At 41.5% G+C, this 24,545-nt stretch overlaps 1 protein-coding gene across 1 annotated transcript; it reads left to right on the top strand.

Moving 5' to 3' along the window:
* Positions 1-10,691: 10,691 nt before the first annotated feature.
* On the top strand, positions 10,692-11,222 carry LOC110603915. Its single transcript, XM_021741922.1, has one exon. The coding sequence runs from the start codon at positions 10,692-10,694 to the stop codon at positions 11,220-11,222; it is 531 nt and encodes a 176-aa protein (XP_021597614.1).
* Positions 11,223-24,545: the final 13,323 nt, after the last annotated feature.

Here is a 24,545-nt window from a genome sequence, read left to right as displayed (position 1 = left end):
GTGTCGAACAGTCACTTATTCAGCTTGTTCGACACCCATGGTGTCGAACAAGCTGATCCGTGCCACGGGAGCAGGGTAAGCTGCTCCCATGGCTGCCACCTTGGGTGCCGAACACACAAAAGCATCAAGATTACTCTTCGGCACTATAAGTGCCGAAGAGCTGCAGGGCCGTACCTGCATCCATGCAGATGCATGCAGGTTATTGCACATGAATTTGTTCGGCAGTGATGGTGCCGAACAAATTTCTGTGCGGTCCGTGAAAAGAATTTATTCCCAATGGCTAGTTCGGCACCATCACTGCCGAACTAGCCAATGGTTAATTCCCCGGCCTCTATAAATTATCCCGCCAGCCATTTTATAAATCACTTTAACCCGCTCCTTTCCGGTTTCTCTATAAATTATCCCACCTACTACTTTATAAATTATTCAAAATCTGCACTATATCTCAACAAATTACGTTCTATAAACTTTTTTATTCCCCTCTATAAATTTCACAAAATTATTATATATACTCTTATCGATTTGATTACAAAAAAAGAAACGCAGGTAAGTTTTAAATATTTTATATTCTTAATTTTTAATTTTTTTATGCATATAGTAAATCAAGAACAAATTATTTATTATTCTAATTTTTTTTTATCAGAGAAATGTCAGGTCCTGCATATGCTAATATTCATTGGGATGATAATATTATAAATAGTTGTAATAGTTATGATTATGATGGCGGTTTTTCAAAGATTATTCCAATGGGTAAACAGATAAGTTTTAAGCAATTGGTCGGTAAAATTACTGGTGCAATTAGATTAGCCGAGAATAATGAATTTATAGAGACAATTAGTTTTAGAAAGCCTACAATTATGGATGGATCCTTAAAATTTGAATGTATGGAGATATGGGGTGAAGATGATGTATCTAGTATGTTTAATTACTTGTATCAAATTAGTGGTATACCTGGTATAGAAATATATGTTAAGATACTTCATTGTGTTGATACTACAAATGAGGATGCTGATATTGGTCCATCTGGAACTGCTGTGGAATCAAATGATGAACCATGTGAAGAGCAAAATGTAGTTGATGATTAGGTTTATCTGATAGTCTTGCAGGGTCGTCAATTAATTTATCTGATACAGTAGAGAATGAGAACGAGGATGAAGACGAGGATGAGGACGAGGATGAGGATGACGATGATTCATGGATGTCTACTGAGGATGATGAGGATGATAATGGTCAGGAGGATAGTGGGAGTGAGTCTCGATATTACAACACACAATTTCCTAATCCTATTGTGCCTATTGTTCATCCTCCCCCATACGCAGAAATAGACTTTGATTTGCTGAGGGTGAATCCTTATGATAGGCTAGAAGGTTGTTCCTTTTGGGATCCTTCTAAAGAGTTTTCAGTTGGGATGATATTTTCTTCGAGAAATGTAGTGGCTGTGGTTGCAAAAGAATATCATCTAAGACATCATCATCAATTTTGTTATCATGAAACAATAGAGAAGACTTATTCTATGAAATGTAAAGACAAAGATAGTGGGTGTGCATGGAGGCTTCGAGCATCCAAGAAAGAAGAAGATGATATATGGAAAATTACGAGATACAGTGGACCGCACACATGAGCTGGGTGGCACGTGGGATGAACTTGGTGCATCTTCGTGTAATACTTGTGACTGATGATACTCTATCGGGGGAGGCACTGGATGCACATCCCTATCACATTGTTCTGTTTGAGCTTGATCCCTTCTACGGCCCCTCGCATGACCACGAGTCCTACCCCTACTACTACTTGAAAAAGAATCGGGAATAGGCGGGTCATCTGGATCAGCCGTGCTGGGCGGTGCAGTAGGAGCTGGATGTGGAGCTGGCAATTGTGTTTGCCGCCTCTCTTCCATCATACAAAATGAAACTGAATGTATAAGGTCGCACATAACTGTCATGCTCCCAGTGATCGGATTGGTAGCAATTGCGTACATATGCTCCAGACCATCCTCCTGCACAACATATAAGCAATTATATTATTTAAAATATGTTGTTATTATTATTGAAAATGATATAAAAAATCATAAATTTTTTACCCTGATCCCATTGCCGCTCCTTTAACTGAAATTCAGCGTCTGGACACCCTACGGTACCACTCCATGTACTCTGAATGGAAATGGAGTGGCTCTGTTGCTGGCGTGCTAGATATTGTTCTGCTATCTCGGGTGTTCCAGCGCGTGATCCAATGAGAGTGCACTTCTGCCCAGTTTGTGTCGCTCTTCCGCAAATCAACATCATGGAGTGCAACATACTGTTGAGGTTTAGCAGGAATATGCTGCTGCATACCAAACTGTCGCATGACCCTATCCTGCTGATACCACTATATTATATGAAAGCAGATTAGTGGGACAACAGCCCTTCAAATTTCTCGTTCTTGGAGACAATATTCAGGTAGTGACTGAATCAGGGCATCAGTGTACGACTCCCAAATTACCTGCAATGAACATTCAATTGTTATGCACAAATTAATGTAGCTAAAAAATATTAGTTCATTTCTTAACATAATGACCTGCTCTGTAACGACCCGAAAATCGGATTGCTACCGGCGCTAGGATCCAGATCGGCATAAGGCCGCCGGGACCCGTAGCAAGCCTGACATATAACCTGTAACCTGTTTAATCCCATACATGATCATACATAAAAAAATATAAAACTGTAAGCTTTTTCTTTTCCTTTACCAAGCTTAACCTGTGCATGCACATCAACATCAACATAAACCACACACTGGAGCCCTCATCAAATGCTCCAATGGGGTATCACATCATACATTAAGCTTGGTTACTCATAAATATCATAAAACATATTATAGATCATGTATCAAAAGGGATAACTGTACACATAGGGTCAACCACAACTTCTAATCCTCAATATCATTATTACATAATAAGACTATTTAGAACATTACATTACAATTTATCATGTCCACAACTTCTAACTATTCCCTAAAACAGACTTTACTCCTGCTGACCTCCTGGTCTACCCTGTACCTGCAAACTTGGGGGTTAAGGGAATGGGGTGAGCTACAAGAGCCCAATGATCAGAATAATAAAACATTATATTTAAACTCATGCTTTTATGAAATGCATCACATCACAAATAAATCACATCAAGGATGGACTTGTCACCATTAACTCTCTACATAATCCAAATCATGCCAGGGGCGTAGTGCAGGCCACACCTGGTCTTTCTCTTACATAAACATATCATACATATCCAATCATGCCGGGGGCGTAGTGTAGGCCACACCCGATCTTTCACTTACATAGTGCTAGGGGCGTAGTGCAGGCCACACCTGGTCTTTCCATAACATAACATATCATATCATCATATCGAGGGCTAATGGGTCATCCAACATCCATCCACAACAACATCAAGTTATGCAATGCAACATATTCGTGAATTCTAATGCAAACAACCTAACATATATATCATGGCATTCGTGATGCATGAATATGCTCAAAGTTCATTTACTTTAAAACATAAAGGTTTATTCCACTCACCTCTGGCTGGAACTCTAACAATGCAACATATTCGTGAATTCTCAACTCTACTGATTGGGGACCAAATAAATGAAGAATACAGGGTTTTTAGCGGTAAAAGAAAATAGACTCTATTTAACTATCTGCCTTCCTCTTAAAAAGTTCGAAAAACAAGCTTTTTCTTGTGAGGTATAGGATATCTGGTGGATTAAGAAACCGGCAAATCGAGTGAAACTTTTTCGCTAGGTTATGAAAAGAGGGTAAAATCCCCCAATCAGGAAGAGTTTGAGCTTATAGAGCGTCTGAAGCTGCTAGCTAACCAAATAAAACTTGATATAACTGTGGTGGTGAGCAATCTCATTCTTGCTCGGAAGGCTAATAACAAGCCGAGCAAGCGAGGTCCGAGGCCGAGTACTCCAGCTGTTACACGAGCTCTTGTCCCACATCAATCTTCCCTCGCGGGGATACAACAATATCAGGGTATTTTTCTAAAAAAACTTTACTTATTAATATACAATAGAGCTTTTTTTTCAATTCATACATAAAAAATAAAAATTTTACAGGATCCGAAAATATTTTCGGATCTTGTATGTCAAAACAGTGTGTTCGGCAGTCACACTTGTTCGACACCATGAGTATCCAACAAAAAACAGTTTGACACCCATAGTGTCGAATTGCAAGAGGAAATTGTTGTTCGACGCTAAGAACGACATGCTCCCTGCCACGGGTGCAGTTCACACTGCACTCGTGGCATCATGCGTAGCGTGTTCGGCACTTTGAGTGCCGAACACACCTGTCCATGTTTAGCATGGACGACCCATCGTATCAGGAGTGTAGAGAATCCCATCATATCAGGGGTGTAGAGATTCCGAATATTTTTCTATAGTGCCGAACATTTTTCTGCCATCTCCTGCGTGCATGCAAAGCGCAGTACCATGCACAGCCCGGGAGACTTCAACTCCTTCCATCTCCATTTTTCCATTTTCCATCATCTTTGCTTTCTTCTTCCAGCAGTTTCTTCTCCTTCTTTCTTCTCCCAGTTTCTGCTCCTTCTCTGTATTTTCTCTACACCATTATCCCATTCTCCATCATATTTTCTCTACACTAATTTATTTCCGATTCCAGCGTCAGCACCACTATCAGGTATTTCTTTTACTTAATTTTATATTTAAATATTTATATATTTTTAATATTTTACATGTAAAAATAGGATAATAAAATATAATTTTATATAAAATTTTAATTATTATATGTATTAAAAAGTTAAGGTAGAATAATATTTGTGCTAAAATATAATTATTTTATTGTTAAATATTAAAAAATGAGTGCCGAACGGTGACAAACACGCCACATCAGCCACGGAAACAGTCTGAACTGCTCCCGTGGCAAGAGCCGTTGTTGTTGAATACTATTGATATCGAACAATAACGCCACATGGCAGTTCGACACTATAGGTATTGAATTCCAACTGCTCTTTGTTCGACGTCCATGGTGTCGAACAAGTGTGTTCGACAGTCATACTGTCGAACACACTGCTTTGACATACAAGATCCGAAAATATTTTTGAATTATGCGTGAATTTATAAAATTTTTATTTTTTTTATGTATGAATCGAAAAAAAGTTCTCTACAGTACTTACTTTTTTCTTGCACAGCTATGGCAAGCAAAAAGAAGTGGACGGAGGCTGATTCGGCTATTAGAAAAGGCAAAGCACCTGCCATCTGAAACGTGACTCCTTCAGCCAAACCCACAAAGTATTGGGTTAATAGTTCAACTTGCTATGATCGGTCCCTCCCAATTACCAAAATGTTGAATATTGTCAGTAGTAGTAAGTAAAATAATTTTTATTTTTTTATAAACCACCTGATAATATAAATAATTTGTATTTAATTATTATAATTTTTATAAATTTAAATATTTAATAAAGCAAGTTTAAACGGTAACATTTAACCAAAGAAAATGGGTTAATTCTTCATTGTCGCACCGGAACAAATTTTTTTTTGATTTATTTATATAAAAATTAATAATAATTAATGATAAATTATTTATTGTTGATTTATTTTTTCTTTATAATTCTCGTTATCAAGTCATTGGTAAATGTAGATCATAATGATGAATTATATTTCATTTTTGTTTTCGACATCTTTTTTGACATATTTAAAATTAGAGGTAAACAATTTTCAAATAAATAGAAAAATAGAACTGAATTAATTTAGTTGGGTTCAATTTATTTTATTTTTTTATTTAATTGATGTTATTCAATTTAAACTTTTAATTATTTCGTTATTTGGCTTATTCAGTTATTTGTATCAAAAATCAAATTGCACCAAAACCTTATACTCTAGGCTCTAGCGGCTTAAGGGCCTATATATAACTTTAAGAGCCTATATAACTTTAGTAGAGGCTATTCAATACTCATTGGTTCATGTCCCACAAATCAAATTGCATAGATAATGCTAGCTTGAATTTTTTTTTTAATGCTATTTTTGGACTATTGATTTGATATGAATAAAAATTTTTATATTTTAATATTTTTATTAAAATTTTTCAATATATTTTATTTTTAAATTAAAAATTAAATAATAAAATATAAATTATTTTGTTAAAAAAATATTTTATAAACAAATCGAGTCTAAATTTATAATATATCTCATGAAAAATATCTCATATTTTTTTTATTATGGAAATATTTAAATCTTTATTGATTATTGATAAAAAAATAAATGGAAATCTAAAGTTAATTTTTTAACTACCAATTTTCATTAATTAATATGATAAAATTTTAGTAATAAACAATAAATAAAAAGAAATATAAATTATAAATAATTTTATTTAAAATAAAATAATTCTATTAATAAATCATTATTAACGGTTTGTTATTAATTAATTGGCTATAAAAAAAAGAGTAAATGAGAAAAATAAAGAGAAAAGCTGAAAGATAAATTGATCATTATTAACGATTTGTTCTTAATAAATATATATATTTTTATTTTAATAACTGATAATCTATTATAATATGTTAAAATGATTTTCTAAAATAAAATTAAAAATTCAATGATTTTCTTAAAAAATAAAATTAAGTTATAAAAATAAAACAAATATTAAAATTGAATACCCATTGATAAAAATTACTCCAGATTTGCTTCTGTGCACATGTGGTCCGTAGGTATCGATGAACAGGAAGGCACGGGGAAGAAAGCTTTACATCCTTTTGTCACGCCCAGCAGCAATAAAAATGGATAAGGAGTAGAATCTCTCCAACAGTAACGTCACGCAATTTCCATCTCACTAACGTGTGGCAGTGAGTAGATTTGCCTTATAATATAAGGGGTATTGTAAAAAAAAAAATTAAATATTTATATTAATTATATTTATATTTAATATTTTAAATTTTAGATAATAAAGTAAATTTTTTTAATTTATCACAATTATAATTAAAAAAATTAAAAAAGTTAATAATAAATTAAAATATAATTTTTAAAATTTTATATTATTAATAAAATATATAATCATTTAATTTTTTATAATAAAAAAGTTTTAATATAAATTAATAAATTAGTTATACTTATAACATAAATATTATAAACATAATTATATTAATTATAAGATTTATTTATTTTTATATAATAAAAATATCCATATATATTAAATAAATAATTTATATTATATACAATCATATTTTTAAATATTATGTATATTATATAATAAATTATTAGTTATATATATATATTTCATTAATATATATTTATTTATTTATTCGTTATTTTACCTATTAACTATAACAACTACTCTTAATTTTTCAAATGCTTAGAATGTTTCGGTTATAATTAGATCAATTATCGGCTATATGCAACAATTCAATTAAATATATCCTAAATTTCCAATACGTAATAAAAATTACTCGTTAATCTCTCATTAGAGCGGTAAACAAACCAAACTATTCGTAAGCTATTCGAGACTCGACTAGATAAAAATTTGATCGGGTTCGATTCGATTTCTAAACGAGCCAAATTCGACTTTAAATTTTAGGCTCATTTACTAAACGAGTCAAATTTGAGGTCTATAGTATTCGACTCATTAAGATTCGTGAGCTGTCTAATTAAGAGACTCGTGAACAGATTCGTTAAGAGACTCGTGAATATACTCATTAAAAAACTCGTAAACAAACTCGTTAAGAGACTTATTAAGATACTCATTAAGAGACTCATGAACAATCTCATTAAGAGATTCGTGAAGATACTCGTTAAAAGACTCAGTATTCGATTACACTACTATCACTTAATCTATTTATCATATATATTATTAATTTTTATATTTCTATCCCTTAATTATATAACTATATTATTAATTTATATATTTATTTTTTATTTTTATAAATAGACACTCTTTTTAAATTATTAAATCTCTTCATAAACTATTGTTATTATTATTACATACATATGATTATTTTTCTATTTAATATTATTCGTTTAATTTTATAAATTAAATTTTTTTTATATAATTTAAATATAAATTAATATGATAAAATTTGAATATAATATATATATATATAATTATATAATTTAAATTGATTATACTTATATTAATATATTTATTTTATGTAATATTTTATATTTATATTATATGAATAATATTTTTTATATAATAAAATAATTTAATATAAATTATATATTTAAATAAAAATAAATAATGATATATGAATAATGAAATGATAACATATGAATAATTAATGATAATATATCAATAAATTTTATATAAAAATATTTATTAATATTAACAATAAAATTATATAGATTTAATTAAAAACTATGTAATTTTAAAAAAAATTTCTCATTCACCTGTATAAACTGTTTATATATAGATTTATATATTTATTATTTTTATATATATATATATTTCAATTAATTTTTCATGTAATATAAATATTTAAATAAATAATTATTAAATTTAGTATTATATCGTTAATCTTATATTAAATATATTTTATAAAATTAATTAAAAGTTTATAATTAGTATTTGAATAATAAATATTATTTGGTATTATAAATAAATAAATAAATATTAAAATATTAAAATATAAATAATAAAAAATAAAAGAGTTAAATATTAAAATTTAAATAATAATAATAAAAAAATTTAATCATTTGTGATCGATGAAAACATAATTTTCATAAAATTATTACACTTTATTTTATATAGTGATAACTGCTGAATTTCTACACCCCGGTATAAGGCTTGACCCACCAGACCAGCCCACGACCTTAAGGCCCCCAAGCTTTCTAAATAAGTCAGACCCAGCTCGCTTAGTCTCAAGACCGGACTCCTTCTAAGTCTCCCTTTCAGGCCGGCCCAGCCCATTGAGCCTTAAGACCGGATCTCTTTTCGGGCCTAGGTCTCTTTCTCTCCAGTCCGGTCGTGAGGGGAAAAGACAGTAGACCCAGTCACTTCGCAGCTCTATCCACTCGCGCGCCGGAGGGAATTAAATGGCCGCCTGACACAGGGAGGAGGGTCTCTGTGCTATCCGTACGCACGAGCCCGTATGACAGGACAGGCAGCAGAAAGGCCATTACACGTTACTAGCGGGCAAGAGGAAAAGGGATAAAAAGAAGGAGGCACGCCCTCCTCAAACTAAGCTTACAGAATCACTTGTAAACCCTATTCTCTGGATCTCAGATCATCAATTGGCGCCGTTTGTGGGAACGAAAGAGATCTTTTCATCGCCGGAGTTCCACTCTTACAACACCCACTGAGATCCACAATGGCTAACCATAATGAAAACAACCCTGTCAACACCCCTAATGACCTAAACTCCACCCAGAAGGGGCAGCAGTTCTCTTTTTCCAGCTCCACAACTCCCAGCAACCAACCACCCATCCCTTTCAATCCCTCGCCAAGCTTGGCAGGGAATGCAACCGGAAGCGCCCTGTCCAACCAAGACCTTCAGACCATAGCCCTCCAACTACAAAACACCGCCCACTGGCTGGGGCAGATAATACAACAAAGGGGCCTCAGCACCCCGGTGAACGCATTGCTTGTGGTAGAAGAGCCACGAACCCATGAACCCCAGCCCACCTTTAACCATCCCCAGACAAACAGTAGGGAAACTAGAGAGAGAAGCAGGAGAACTGATGAAAGAGAAGAACCAGAAGCCATGGTGCATGGGAGAAGGGTGAGGGAGTTGATAGAGAATGATGAGGCAGACAGTTATTCTGCCAGGACAACCAGGAGGACGGAAGATGATGAGTGGAGGGAGGAATATCGCCCGGAGAAGAGGCCTAGACAGGAAGAAGAAAGTGTGGAATAGAAGCTACAGAAAATGAAGGAGCAGCTCCTGGCTGAGTTGGGGGCGAAAGAACACGACCAAGCTCTCCTGCCCACCTCTTCACATTTCTCAAAATGGGTACAGCAGGAGACTATTCCTAAGAAGTTTATGATGCTACCTATGGCGGCGTATGATGGAGCTGGGAACCCCAGGGAGCACGTCTTGAACTATAAGACTTTCATGGAGTTGCAGACCTTATCGGATGCCTTGATGTGCAAGGTATTCCCAACAACGCTTACGGGGCCGGCACGGGCGTGGTTCAACAGCTTGGAGGCTGGGAGCATCAGAAGTTTCGGAGATCTGGCCAACGCCTTCATCAGCCGGTTCATAGCTGGGGTACCAGCTGATAGGAAGACCAGTTACTTAGAGACGGTCAGGCAGAGAAGGGATGAATCGTTGAGGGAGTACGTGGCCCGATTCAATACGGACGCTCTACAGATTCTCGAGCTGGACGAGGGTAGAGCGGTGGAAGCCATGCAAAAAGGGACGACCTCTCCCGATTTTTTTGGCTCATTAAGCAGGAAGCCCCCCACCACGCTGGCAGAGCTGATGAAGAGGGCGGAGAAATATATAAGGCAGGATGACACCTTGGTGACGAGCAGGATCACTAAGGAGTCAATAGACAGGAAAGCCCCAGAAGAGAGGAGGTCGGAAAAGCATGAGAAGAAGCAGAGCAAAAGGCCTGAGACCTATAGGCAACCCTGGGACCGGAGGGACCGGAGGGACCAGAGACTAGAGCAGAGACCGCTTCCCTCACGGATCCCAGAGAACCTAACCCCACTCAACGCCTCCAGAGCCGAAGTGCTCATGGCAGTTCAGAATAAGGAGTTCCTCCAGTGGCCTAAGCCTATGAAAGCAGAAGCAAGCCAGCGAGATCCTAACAAATACTGTCAGTATCATCGAACACACGGCCACAACATCAATAACTGCTACCAGCTGATCAGTGAGATCGAAAGACTCATAAAAAGGGGACACTTGAGAAACTTTGTGAAAAAACCAGAAGGAGAGAGGCCTCGGCCAAGCCCCACAGCTCAAACACCCAGGAGAACGGGAGCAGGACCGCTGAATGATGGTTCTAGTGGGACCATAAATATGACTGTGGGAGAAACCGGAGGGCAAATGAGTCGAAGAGGAAAGAAGAGAGGCAGAGATGGGGAGAGCAGCAACGTCGAGGTCATGCAGGTAGTTCAGCATTCTCCAGTGACCATCACCTTCTCTCCGGAGGATGCCCAAGGTGTTCAGATGCCTCATGACGACGCTCTTGTTGTGGAAGCTGTCATCCACAACTACAGAGTCAAGAAGATTTTGGTGGATGATGGGAGTAAGGTGAATTTGTTGCCGTACAGAGTTTTTCAGCAGATGGGAATCCCTGAGGAATAGTTGGTTCGAGACCATGCCCCAGTAAAAGGGATAGGAGGAGTCCCAGTACCTGTAGAAGGAAAAGTGAAGCTGGCTCTCACCCTGGGAGAGGCACCAAGGACTCACACCCATTATGCGGTGTTCTTGGTAGTTAAACTCCCCCTGAGCTACAATGCAATATTGGGAAGACCTATGCTGTTCGATTTTGATGCTGTGACCAGCATAAGGTATTTGGCCATCAAATTCCCAACAGAAGGAGGGGTGGGAGTAGTCAGAGGAAGCTAGGAAGAGGCGAGAGCAGTGTACTTGGCCACGGTGTCGGAGCCGAGCTCGGCGGGGGAGAAATTTGACTCAGAGGTCCTCCAGGTCCGAGACGAGAAAAAAAAGGCCAGGACGGAACCGGTCGGGGAGCTGGAGACCTTCCCCTTATCAGAAGCAGTGTAATACCCGGCTAGACTCCGGTATCGGAATTCCTACCGTCCGGTGGAATCTCGGATGTCGGAAACCTCTAGAAGGGTAAAACCATGTTTTATGAAATGTTTTTAATGTATTTTATGTTTTAAACAAAAAGGAAATTGAGTTTTTGAATGAAAAAGACCAAAGGAGGCTTTGCCAGGTTCGGCCGCCGAAAGTGAGGTTCGGCCGCCGAACATGGTGGGGTTTTGGGAGCGCTTTAGGCCTCCGAAAGCCTTGTTTGAAAGACTCAAGGTTCGGCCGCCGAACCTCATGTTCGGCCGCCGAACATGCATGAGATGTGGGGGCACGTTAGGCCGCCGAAAGGTGACAGAACCTGCCCTATAAGAGACCCCGTGACCGAAACAGGCGAGGTTTTCTCTCCCATTTCGGCCGACGGTAAGCTTTAGCCCTCCTATGATCATTTTAAGTGTTTTCCCTCAAATCCTTTAGATCTTAACAAGTTACATCTTGTTTTTGAAGAGTTTTAAAGTTTAAGCAAGTTTTGGAGCTTTGAGGTTCAAGAACTCGAATCTCCCCATCTTCGAGCTAGGATCGTTTCTCTCTCGATCTTCAAGAGGTAAGAGCCGATCTCTAGTTCTATATGTGTTTTAAGTAAGTTTTATGCAAGTTTTTGGGGTAGAAATGCATGAGTAGGCTTGATGAGTTTTTATGAAAAATCCATGGTTTAATGTGTGTTTATGTGCAATGTGGCTTGCTTGTGTGTTGTAGTTGGGGTTTAAGCTTGTTGGAGGCCCCTAGGAGTTTGTATGCTTGAGTATGATTGTTGTAGAATAGGTTTATGCATGATTGGTTGTGTAGGGGGTTGTTTTGGGCAAGAGGAACCAAGTTTCTGCCCTTTGGCAGAAACCAGGTTCGGCAGCCGAAGGTACTTTCGGCCGCCGAACCAGCGTGGGAGGCAGCTTTAGGCTGCCGAAGCCTGCCCCCGAAAGTTTGAGTTTCGGCTCTGTCCGAGACTTTCGGCCGCCGAAGGTGCCGCCGAACATGCATGAGTTTCGTCTCTGTCTGGGAGTTTCGGCCGCCGAAGGTGCCGCCGAACCTGCCTGACTTTCGGCTCTGGAGGGACTTCCGGCCGCCGAAGGTGCCGCCGAAAGTGCCCTTCCCAGCCTTTTCTTGCATGTTTTCTAGGGATGTTTTGAGGTGTTTTTAGGAAGTTTTTGGGGGTATGTTTAGAGTTATGTTCTTGTTGTTTGGTGCCTCATTTGAGTCCACCTGTGTAGGTTCGGACCCGAGGACCCGAGACCCCCGGTTGTGAGATAGTCTTTCAGAGTCCGTCGTTAAAGCTTCGGTCACCAGGTGAGTGGGATTATTCCCTAAGTTTTTAAGTAATGAATGAATGAACAAATGAATGAATCTGATAGCATACTCATGCATCATTAATGCCATGTGATGTTCAGGATGTTTGCATTAGAAATTCACGAATATGTTGCATTGCATAATTTGATGTTGATGTGGATGGTTATTGGGTGATCCATAGTCCTCTAATGTTATGTTATGATGATATGTTATGGAAGACCAGTGAGGCCCATTCTACGCCCCTGGCACTATGTAAGAGAAAGACCAGCGAGGCCCATTCTACGCCCCTGGCACTTTGGAATGTTATGATATGTATGTTATGTAAGAGAAAGACCAGCGAGGCCCATTCTACGCCCCTGGCACTTGGAGATGTGAGGACTAATGGTGACAATACCATCCTTTATGTGATTAAATGTGATGTGTTGCATTTCATGAAAGCATGTGAAGTAAAAGTTAAGTTATTTAATGTTAATAATAAAATGAATAATAATATACCTAAAAAGTGTGGAACTAAATCAAATGATAATAATAATAAAATTAAGAATAAAATACCTAAAAAGGGAGGAATTAATATCATGTTTTTACTTTTTACTCACTGGGCTTTTTAGCTCACCCCTCTCCCCTAACCCCAGTCTTGCAGGTACTGTGTAGATAGAGAAGTCAGCAAGAGTAAGAGAAGTCTCTGTAATAGCATAGAAGTGGACATGGTTTATTCATAATGTAAAAGTATGTTATGTAATGTAATGTAAGTTATATAGTGTGCTTGACTAGAGTCTGTTGTAATCCCTTGAATACATGAGATAAATGTTTTATGATGTTTATGTAACCCAAGCCTGATATATGTTATGTACCCCATTGGAGTATTTGTTGAGAACTCCAATGAGGGGTTTATGTTATGGTTATGCTTGCACAGGCTAGGCTGGGTAAAGAAATGTTTAAATGAAAGAAAAGTTTTAATTTTTATGTATGTTTTGGTTCATGTATGGGATTGAACAGGTTCACAGGATGTATGTTTGGCTTGCTACGGGTTCCGGCGGCCTTAAGCCGACCTGAATCCTAGCGCCGGTAGCGGTCCGGTTTCCGGGTCGTTACAAAATGGTATCAGAGCCCTAGGTTCATATGGTCGGACCTAGAGTGTCGGGCTCATAGATGTTATAGAAAGGTCAAGCACAATAGGAAATCATGTCCACTAGGATAGGATGTAGAGTCCTGTCTAGAATGCAAGTATGTATGCCATGAGATATGCTATGATTATGATGTGTATATGATGTGGGTTCATGTGTTTCCACATGAACCATCTGATGCTAATGTTTTGTTATCTGTGCTGTTTTTCAGTAAACAGAATGCGAGGAACTCGTCGATCAGCTAGATTGACTAGAGTACCACCGGAGGATGAGGGCACGAGCGCCCGTCCTCCAGCATTGCCAAGGGCAATGTCAAGCAGGTCCAACAGAGACAGAACAGTGAGGGACCCTAGAAGGTCCTTGGATCTGGGTAGAAGCAGATCAGTAAGGGGTACAGTTCAGGAAAGAATGTCAGTTGATGGAGAAGAAGAGATGGATGTGGAGCAGAGGAGGGACGGTAACCTTGGTGTAAACATGCCAGAAGAGGGCATGGGTGAGTCTCAGGGAGGCACTCAGGCCTCGGGGTTTGTTCTACCACCCCAGTACCCACCTTTTTCACCATACCCCGGGTATTCGATGGGAAGTACATCGGATTACCCCAGTTTTAATCATTACCCTTCTCACATGCCATACCCACCTTTCTACCCACAGTATCCACAGTACCCTATGTACCCACCTCCATCCTTCCATCCAGGCACGGCAAACCCTATCCCAGGGGATGTCGCACCACCACCACCAGCAGAACCCACAGTTCCAGAAACCCAAAGACCTCAACCTACCTCATCTAGAGGGAGCAAGGCCAAGATGACCGACTACATGAAGTTGGGTGCTCCCCAGTTTGATACAGGTGATGATCCGTTTGTGTACCTGGAGAAGGTCAAAACAATTACAGATGAGATAGGTGCTGATGACAGCAGAGCCATTCAGATGGCTGGTTTCACCCTGAAATGCAAAAAGGCCCGTGAATGGTTCAAGGGCTATGTGAAACCGAGGGTGGACAATCTTTCATGGGAGGAGTTCGCGACTGAGTTCGCAGGTTGGGCTTTCCCTGACAGTTCAAGGGAGTTGAAGATGATTGAGTTTGAACAGCTGAAACAGACAGATGAGATGGGTGTCGATGAGTACACCGATAGATTCTTAGAGTTGTTGCCGTTTGCTGGGCAACATCTGGACACAGATTCGAAGAAGTCGAGGAGGTATACCATGAGGCTCAATTCCAGGTATTCCTCTTTGATTCAGTCAGCCGATAGAGAAAGTTTCCATGCCATTATAGACATGGCCAGGAGAATGGAGGCTAGTGCCGTAATAGAGGGAAAAGTTAAACAGTCAGTGGCACAACCTTCTGGTTCTAAGACCCCAGGTGGGGGAAGGATAGATCCTTCATCCTTGAGTTCAGCTAGTAAGAAGTGGAGCAGTACCACTAAGAAACCAAAGAAGAATAAGTTCTGGAGCAAGATCAAATCAGGTCTGGGACTAGGAAGTGGCTCAAGCTCTGGTGCTGATAATGCAGTGTGTGCACGGTGTGGTAAGCTACACAGAGGGGTATGCCGTTTTGGGACAACAGCCTGCTACAGGTGTGGGCAGGAGGGACACATGTCCATGGAGTGTCCTAGAGCAGTTCCTATGGCACGGCCCCAGCAGACTACTTCGGGTAGTGTGGCACAGCCAGCAGCTTCAGCCGCGACACAGGCCAGTGGCAGAGGCCGAGGGAGAGGGTCAGCCTCTTCTTCATCAGCTTACAGAGGGGAAGGTCCGTCAGCTCCAGCACGGATCTTCACTATGACACAGCAGGAGGCAAACGCATCCAACACCGTGGTGTCAGGTAATATCATCATTGGTTGTTCAGATGCTTATGCCTTAATGGACCCGGGTGCATCCCATTCTTTTGTTTCTCCGAGAGCGGTCGAGAGGTTGGGTTTGATGGTCTCTGGGTTAGAGTGTCCCCTATGGGTTAGTGGACCCAAGTGTGACCCGTCAGTGGCGGAGTCAGTCTGCCAGTACAGTCCAGTTTTCATAGAGGGAAGATGCCTATCCGCCGACCTTGTGGTTCTAGACTTGACAGATTTTGACGTCATTCTAGGGATGGATTGGCTATCTACCCATGGTGCTACCTTGGATTGCAGAGACAAGGTAGTTAAGTTCAGATGTCAGGATGGGTCAGAGGTTGTCTTTAGAGGAGACAGGGGGAGTACACCTAGAGGTTTGATATCAGCCCTACAGGCTCGTAGGCTGCTCAGGAGGGGTTGTCAGGGTTATCTAGCTCATGTGAGAGAGCTAGACAGAGATGTCAGAGAGCCCGCCTCAGTGCCTGTGGTTAGAGAGTTCTTAGATGTCTTCCCAGACGAACTGCCAGGTTTACCGCCTCCTAGGGAGATAGAGTTCGAGATAGAATTGATGCCAGGAACCAGACCGATCTCTATCCCTCCCTACAGGATGGCGCCAGCAGAGCTGAAAGAGCTTAAAGAACAGTTGCAGGAGCTGGTAGATAAGGGTTTCATCCGACCGAGTACCTCACCCTGGGGTGCTCCAGTGTTGTTCGTGAAAAAGAAGGATGGATCCCTTAGACTTTGTATCGACTACAGACAGTTGAACAAGGTCACTACCAAGAACAAGTACCCGTTGCCTAGGATCGATGATCTATTCGACCAGCTAGCAGGAGCAGGTTGTTTCTCCAAAATAGATCTGAGATCTGGGTATCATCAGCTGAGGATCAGAGATGAGGACGTGCCGAAGACAGCTTTCAGAACCAGATATGGGCACTATGAGTTCCTAGTGATGCCGTTCGGGTTAACAAACGCCCCTGCAGCATTCATGGATCTCATGAACAGAGTATTTAGCCAATACCTGGATCACTTCGTTATTGTCTTCATAGATGATATCTTAGTGTATTCCAGGAATGCAGAAGAGCATGCCCATCATCTGCGGTTGGTCTTGCAGACTTTGAGGGAACATGGCTTGTATGCCAAGTTCTCTAAATGTGAATTCTGGCTGAGGAGCATTTCGTTCTTGGGGCATGTAGTGTCAGAGAATGGTATTGAGGTGGACCCCAAGAAGACAGAAACTGTGGCTAACTGGCCTAGACCCACTTCAGTGACAGAGATTAGAAGTTTCTTGGGTTTGGCTGGTTACTACAGGAGGTTCGTTCAGGACTTCTCAAAGATAGCAGCTCCTCTGACCAGGTTAACCAGGAAGAATCAGAAATTTCTGTGGACCGACCAGTGCGAAGAGAGTTTTGAAGAACTTAAGAAGAGGTTGACTTCAGCACCAGTTTTAGCTCTGCCATCTGGTGATGAGGACTTTACAGTCTTTTGTGATGCGTCCCGTGTGGGACTGGGTTGTGTACTGATGCAGAATGAGAGGGTGATTGCTTATGCTTCTAGGCAGCTGAAGAAGCATGAGTTGAATTACCCCACACATGACCTTGAGATGGCAGCAGTAATCTTTGCACTCAAGATGTGGAGGCACTACCTCTATGGGGTAAAATGTGAGATCTTTACAGATCATAAGAGCCTGCAGCACATCCTGAGTCAAAGAGATTTGAATTTGAGACAGAGAAGATGGGTAGAACTGCTCAGTGACTACGATTGCAAAATCCAGTATCATCCGGGTAAGGCTAATGTAGTAGCTGATGCCTTAAGCCGGAAATCACTCGGCAGTCTATCCCACATCACGGCAGAACGAAGACCAGTAGTAAAGGAGTTCTACAAGCTCATCGAAGAAGGGCTACAGTTAGAGTTGTCGGGTACAGGTGCCTTGTTGGCTCAGATGAAAGTGACACCCGTGTTCCTTGAGCAAGTTGCTCAGAAACAGCATGAGGACCCCGAGTTAGTGAAGATTGCCAGGACTGTTCAGTCAGGCAATGATAGTGAGTTCAGATTCGACAGTAAAGGGATCCTCCGCTATGGGAGTCGATTATGTGTACCAGACGACATAGGGCTAAAAGGAGACATTATGAGAGAGGCTCATAATGCAAGATACAGCATTCACCCCGGAGCCACCAAGATGTATCAAGATTTGAAAAAGGTTTATTGGTGGCCAGCAATGAAGAAAGAAGTGGCACAGTTCGTGTCAGCCTGCGAAGTGTGTCAGAGGGTGAAGCTGGAACATCAGAAGCCAGCTGGAATGCTTAACCCGCTACCTATTCCAGAATGGAAATGGGAAAATATAGCTATGGACTTCGTAGTAGGGTTACCAGCGGCGTCCAACAGAGTGGACTCCATATGGGTGATTGTGGACAGACTCACCAAATCTGCTCACTTCATTCCTGTCAGGAGTGGCTATTCTGTGGACAAGTTGGCGCAGGTGTATGTGGACGAGATCGTCAGGCTGCATGGGGTTCCCGTTTCGATAGTGTCAGATAGAGGGCCCCAGTTCACCTCCAGGTTTTGGCGGAGTCTGCAGAATGCCATGGGTACTAGGTTGGATTTCAGTACTGCCTTCCACCCCCAGACTGATGGACAGTCAGAAAGGACCATCCAGACTATCGAGGATATGCTCAGAATGTGTGTGCTGGACTTTGGCGGTTCTTGGAGGCAGCATCTACCTTTGGTGGAGTTTGCCTACAATAACAGCCATCATGCTAGCATCGGGATGGCTCCATATGAAGCTTTGTACGGAAGGAAGTGCAGATCACCTGTTTGCTGGGAGGAAGTTGGAGAGAAGGCCTTGGCAGGGCCTGAGCTAGTAGAGATTACCAGCAGGGTGGTACCCATAATCAGAGAAAGAATCAAGACTGCTGCAAGCAGGCAGAAGAGTTATACAGACTACCGCAGAAGGCAGTTAGAGTTTCAGGAGGGGGATCTGGTATTGCTCAAGGTGTCTCCAATGAAGGGAGTGGTTCGCTTCGGGAAGAAAGGTAAACTAGCCCCACGATACATCGGACCCTTTGAAATCTTGCAAAAGATTGGGAATGTGTCGTACAAGCTAGATTTACCTGCTTCAATGGCAAGAATCCATCCGGTCTTCCATGTTTCGATGTTGAGGAAGTTTGTGTCAGATCCGAGCAAGGTTCTTAGTGAGCCTGATGTGGAGGTCCAAGAGGATCTCACCTATGTTGAACAGCCAGTACGGATCATAGACACGCAGATCAGAAAGTTAAGAAACAAGGAAATCCCGATGGTGAAAGTCCTGTGGAACCACCACAACTTGGAAGAGTACACTTGGGAGACACGGGAGTCTATGCTCCAGCAGTACCCTCAGCTCTTTTAAGGTTAGATCCCTATGTGTTGATGTGCTTAGTATGTATGTTATATGTTTGCCATGTTATGTGTTGTTTGGTGAACATTCGGGGACGAATGTTCTTAAGGGGGGAAGAATGTAATACCCGGCTAGACTCCGGTATCGGAATTCCTACCGTCCGGTGGAATCTCGGATGTCGGAAACCTCTAGAAGGGTAAAACCATGTTTTATGAAATGTTTTTAATGTATTTTATGTTTTAAACAAAAAGGAAATTGAGTTTTTGAATGAAAAAGACCAAAGGAGGCTTTGCCAGGTTCGGCCGCCGAAAGTGAGGTTCGGCCGCCGAACATGGTGGGGTTTTGGGAGCGCTTTAGGCCTCCGAAAGCCTTGTTTGAAAGACTCAAGGTTCGGCCGCCGAACCTCATGTTCGGCCGCCGAACATGCATGAGATGTGGGGGCACGTTAGGCCGCCGAAAGGTGACAGAACCTGCCCTATAAGAGACCCCGTGACCGAAACAGGCGAGGTTTTCTCTCCCATTTCGGCCGACGGTAAGCTTTAGCCCTCCTATGATCATTTTAAGTGTTTTCCCTCAAATCCTTTAGATCTTAACAAGTTACATCTTGTTTTTGAAGAGTTTTAAAGTTTAAGCAAGTTTTGGAGCTTTGAGGTTCAAGAACTCGAATCTCCCCATCTTCGAGCTAGGATCGTTTCTCTCTCGATCTTCAAGAGGTAAGAGCCGATCTCTAGTTCTATATGTGTTTTAAGTAAGTTTTATGCAAGTTTTTGGGGTAGAAATGCATGAGTAGGCTTGATGAGTTTTTATGAAAAATCCATGGTTTAATGTGTGTTTATGTGCAATGTGGCTTGCTTGTGTGTTGTAGTTGGGGTTTAAGCTTGTTGGAGGCCCCTAGGAGTTTGTATGCTTGAGTATGATTGTTGTAGAATAGGTTTATGCATGATTGGTTGTGTAGGGGGTTGTTTTGGGCAAGAGGAACCAAGTTTCTGCCCTTTGGCAGAAACCAGGTTCGGCAGCCGAAGGTACTTTCGGCCGCCGAACCAGCGTGGGAGGCAGCTTTAGGCTGCCGAAGCCTGCCCCCGAAAGTTTGAGTTTCGGCTCTGTCCGAGACTTTCGGCCGCCGAAGGTGCCGCCGAACATGCATGAGTTTCGTCTCTGTCTGGGAGTTTCGGCCGCCGAAGGTGCCGCCGAACCTGCCTGACTTTCGGCTCTGGAGGGACTTCCGGCCGCCGAAGGTGCCGCCGAAAGTGCCCTTCCCAGCCTTTTCTTGCATGTTTTCTAGGGATGTTTTGAGGTGTTTTTAGGAAGTTTTTGGGGGTATGTTTAGAGTTATGTTCTTGTTGTTTGGTGCCTCATTTGAGTCCACCTGTGTAGGTTCGGACCCGAGGACCCGAGACCCCCGGTTGTGAGATAGTCTTTCAGAGTCCGTCGTTAAAGCTTCGGTCACCAGGTGAGTGGGATTATTCCCTAAGTTTTTAAGTAATGAATGAATGAACAAATGAATGAATCTGATAGCATACTCATGCATCATTAATGCCATGTGATGTTCAGGATGTTTGCATTAGAAATTCACGAATATGTTGCATTGCATAATTTGATGTTGATGTGGATGGTTATTGGGTGATCCATAGTCCTCTAATGTTATGTTATGATGATATGTTATGGAAGACCAGTGAGGCCCATTCTACGCCCCTGGCACTATGTAAGAGAAAGACCAGCGAGGCCCATTCTACGCCCCTGGCACTTTGGAATGTTATGATATGTATGTTATGTAAGAGAAAGACCAGCGAGGCCCATTCTACGCCCCTGGCACTTGGAGATGTGAGGACTAATGGTGACAATACCATCCTTTATGTGATTAAATGTGATGTGTTGCATTTCATGAAAGCATGTGAAGTAAAAGTTAAGTTATTTAATGTTAATAATAAAATGAATAATAATATACCTAAAAAGTGTGGAACTAAATCAAATGATAATAATAATAAAATTAAGAATAAAATACCTAAAAAGGGAGGAATTAATATCATGTTTTTACTTTTTACTCACTGGGCTTTTTAGCTCACCCCTCTCCCCTAACCCCAGTCTTGCAGGTACTGTGTAGATAGAGAAGTCAGCAAGAGTAAGAGAAGTCTCTGTAATAGCATAGAAGTGGACATGGTTTATTCATAATGTAAAAGTATGTTATGTAATGTAATGTAAGTTATATAGTGTGCTTGACTAGAGTCTGTTGTAATCCCTTGAATACATGAGATAAATGTTTTATGATGTTTATGTAACCCAAGCCTGATATATGTTATGTACCCCATTGGAGTATTTGTTGAGAACTCCAATGAGGGGTTTATGTTATGGTTATGCTTGCACAGGCTAGGCTGGGTAAAGAAATGTTTAAATGAAAGAAAAGTTTTAATTTTTATGTATGTTTTGGTTCATGTATGGGATTGAACAGGTTCACAGGATGTATGTTTGGCTTGCTACGGGTTCCGGCGGCCTTAAGCCGACCTGAATCCTAGCGCCGGTAGCGGTCCGGTTTCCGGGTCGTTACAAGCAGAGACAGATAAGGTTTTCAGTCTCAATGCCGGCCTGACCGAGGAGCAGAAAACCGAAGTAATGGCCCTGATCCGAGGTCACGCATCAAGCTTCGCCTGGAAGCCTTCTGACATGCCCGGGATTGACCCTGAAGTAATGACGCACAAGCTGAATGTCCTCCCGGAGGCAAGGCCTGTAAAACAGAAGAAGAGGGTGGTAGGAAGGGAGAAGCAGCAAGCCACAGGGAGGAGGTCCGAAAGCTTGAGGAGGCAGGGTTTATTAGAGAGGTTATGTACCCACAGTGGCTAGTAAATCTTGTATTAGTCAAAAAAGCCAGTGGCAAATATAGGATGTGTATAGATTTTACAGACCTCAATCAAGCATGTCCCAAAGATTGTTATCCCCTCCCTGATATTAATAAAAAGGTCGACTCCACGGCCGGGTTTGATTACATGTCGTCTTTAGATGCAATGTCTGGTTATCACTAAATTCCAATGGACAGATCAGATGAAGAGAAGACCTCATTCATAACAGAAGATGGGACTTACTGCTATAGGGCCATGCCTTTCGGGCTGAAGAACGCAGGGGCAACATACCAGAGACTAATGAACAAAATCTTCAAAGATCAGATTGGCAGGAATGTCGAAGTATATGTGGATGATATGATGGTGAAGAGTCCAACCTTCCAGCAACACTTAACAGATTTGAGGGAGGTATTCGAAGTATTAGAGCAGTACAGGATGAGGCTGAACCCGGCCAAGTGTGCCTTCTTCATCAGGGGAGGAAAGTTCTTGGGATACATGGTGAGTGGAAAAGGCATTGAGCCCAACCCGGAGAAAGTGGAAGCTATCCTGAATATGCTTGAGCTGACCTGCGTAAGGGATGTCCAGAGGCTTACTGGGAGAGTGATGGCGCTCAACCGCTTCATGTCAAGGTCGGCAGAAAGATGCCTGCCATTTTTTAAGAAACTAAGGAAAGTGCCAAGCTTCGAATGGACCGAAGGCTGCCGACAGGCCTTCAAAGAGCTCAAAAGCTATCTCAGCTCACCTCATGTACTTAGTAGCCCGATGGAAGGAGAAGAGCTCCTGATTTATTTATCAGCCTCAGAACAAGCTGTCAGTGCTGTGTTGGTAAGAGAAGAGGGGGGAGAGCAGAAGCCAGTATTTTACGTTAGCAAGGTCCTCAAGGACGCCGAAATCAGATACTTGAACATCGAGAAGATAGCATATGCTTTATTGCTGACAGTCAGAAAGTTTAGGGTCTATTTAGAAAGCCATCAGGGCGTAGTAATAACAGACCAGCCGCTAAAGAAAATTCTGCACAAGCCGGAAACTTCAGGTCGGATGCTTGCCTGGTCTATTGAGATCAGCCCTTACTGCCTAGAATACCGACCTCAGACCACCATCAAATCTCAGGCCCTGGCTGACTTTATAGCAGAGTGCTCCTTTAATGAAGAACAGGCAGAACCATGCGAGTCATCTTTGGAAGCATTGGGAAACGAGGGAGAAGGGCAGTCCTCTCGAGAATTCAGTTGGAAGCTGTATGTAGATGGGGCATCTGGCACTGGGGGCAGTGGCGCATGAATAATGTTGAAGGGACCTGAAGAATTCAAGGCTTGCTACGCTCTATGCCTAGAATTCAAGTTCTCTAACAATGTGGCAGAGTATGAAGCCCTAATAAATGGAATGCTGGTAGCAATGGAGGTAGGGGCGACCGACATCGAGGTGAATAGTGACTCCCAGTTGGTGATCAATCAGATAACAGGGGCATATCAGGCCAGAGACTCTGCCATGCAGAACTACCTAGCGAAGGTAAAGGCCATAGAAGCTGAGCTCAAGGGTCGCGGGATCGCAGTCAGGTATTAGAGAATACTTCGGGAAAAGAACGAAGAGGTGGACTTGCTCAGTAGATTGTCTAGGGAAGAGCTGGAGCAGCTCCCAGACGAAGTGTACATACAGCATGTCAGCACACCTGCTTTTGATAAAACAGCTACTGTATTGCAAGTAGAGCAAAGCCAAAGCTGGATGACCCCATAACTGGAATACTTGGAGAAGGGAAAGTTCCCGGAAGACAAGGATGAAGTGAAGAAGATAGCCGCCCGAGCTGCCAACTACCAAGCAGTAAGAGGGACTCTGTACAGAAGAGGGAAATCTAGCCCGTGGCTTCGATGTGTGAGCCCGGAAGAGGCAATAAAAGTAATGGAAGAGATGCATCGAGGAATATGTGGAGCTCACGAAGGAGCAGGAACTCTGGCTAATAAAATATTCAGGCAAGAGTACTACTGGCCCACTGTTAAAAAGGAGGCAGAAGAGTTTGTCCGAAGATGTGATGTATGCCAGAGGTTTGCTAATGCCATCAGGGTTCTAGCCACTCCCCAGTCCAGCATTTCCAGCCCGTGGCCGTTCTCACAGTGGGGAATAGACATTCTAGGACCCTTTCCTAAGACCACGGGCCAGAAGAAGTTCGTAGTTGTGGCTGTGGAATACTTCTCGAAATGGCCAGAGGCAGAGGCAATCCCCACCATAACAGCCCGGAAGATGATAGACTTCGTCTGGAGCAACATCATCTGCATATTCGGAATGTCGAGGGTACTCATCTCAGACAATGACAGACAATTTGACTGCAGTGTCTTCAAAGCATTCACAGCAAACATGGGCATATGGCACAAATTTTCCTCGGTGGCTCACCCTCAGACCAACGGCCAAACAGAGGTCACCAACAGAGCTAT

The sequence above is a fragment of the Manihot esculenta genome, chromosome 16 (genome assembly GCF_001659605.2).
Source record: "Manihot esculenta cultivar AM560-2 chromosome 16, M.esculenta_v8, whole genome shotgun sequence".
In the NCBI taxonomy this organism is placed as follows: Eukaryota; Viridiplantae; Streptophyta; class Magnoliopsida; order Malpighiales; family Euphorbiaceae; genus Manihot; species Manihot esculenta.
This window is presented reverse-complemented; position numbering and strand designations above follow the sequence as displayed.

Bases quoted from the DNA above. Each gene is read 5' to 3' on its own strand.
- LOC110603915 (XM_021741922.1), top strand. From the start codon at position 10,692: ATGAAAGCAGAAGCAAGCCAGCGAGATCCTAACAAATACTGTCAGTAT.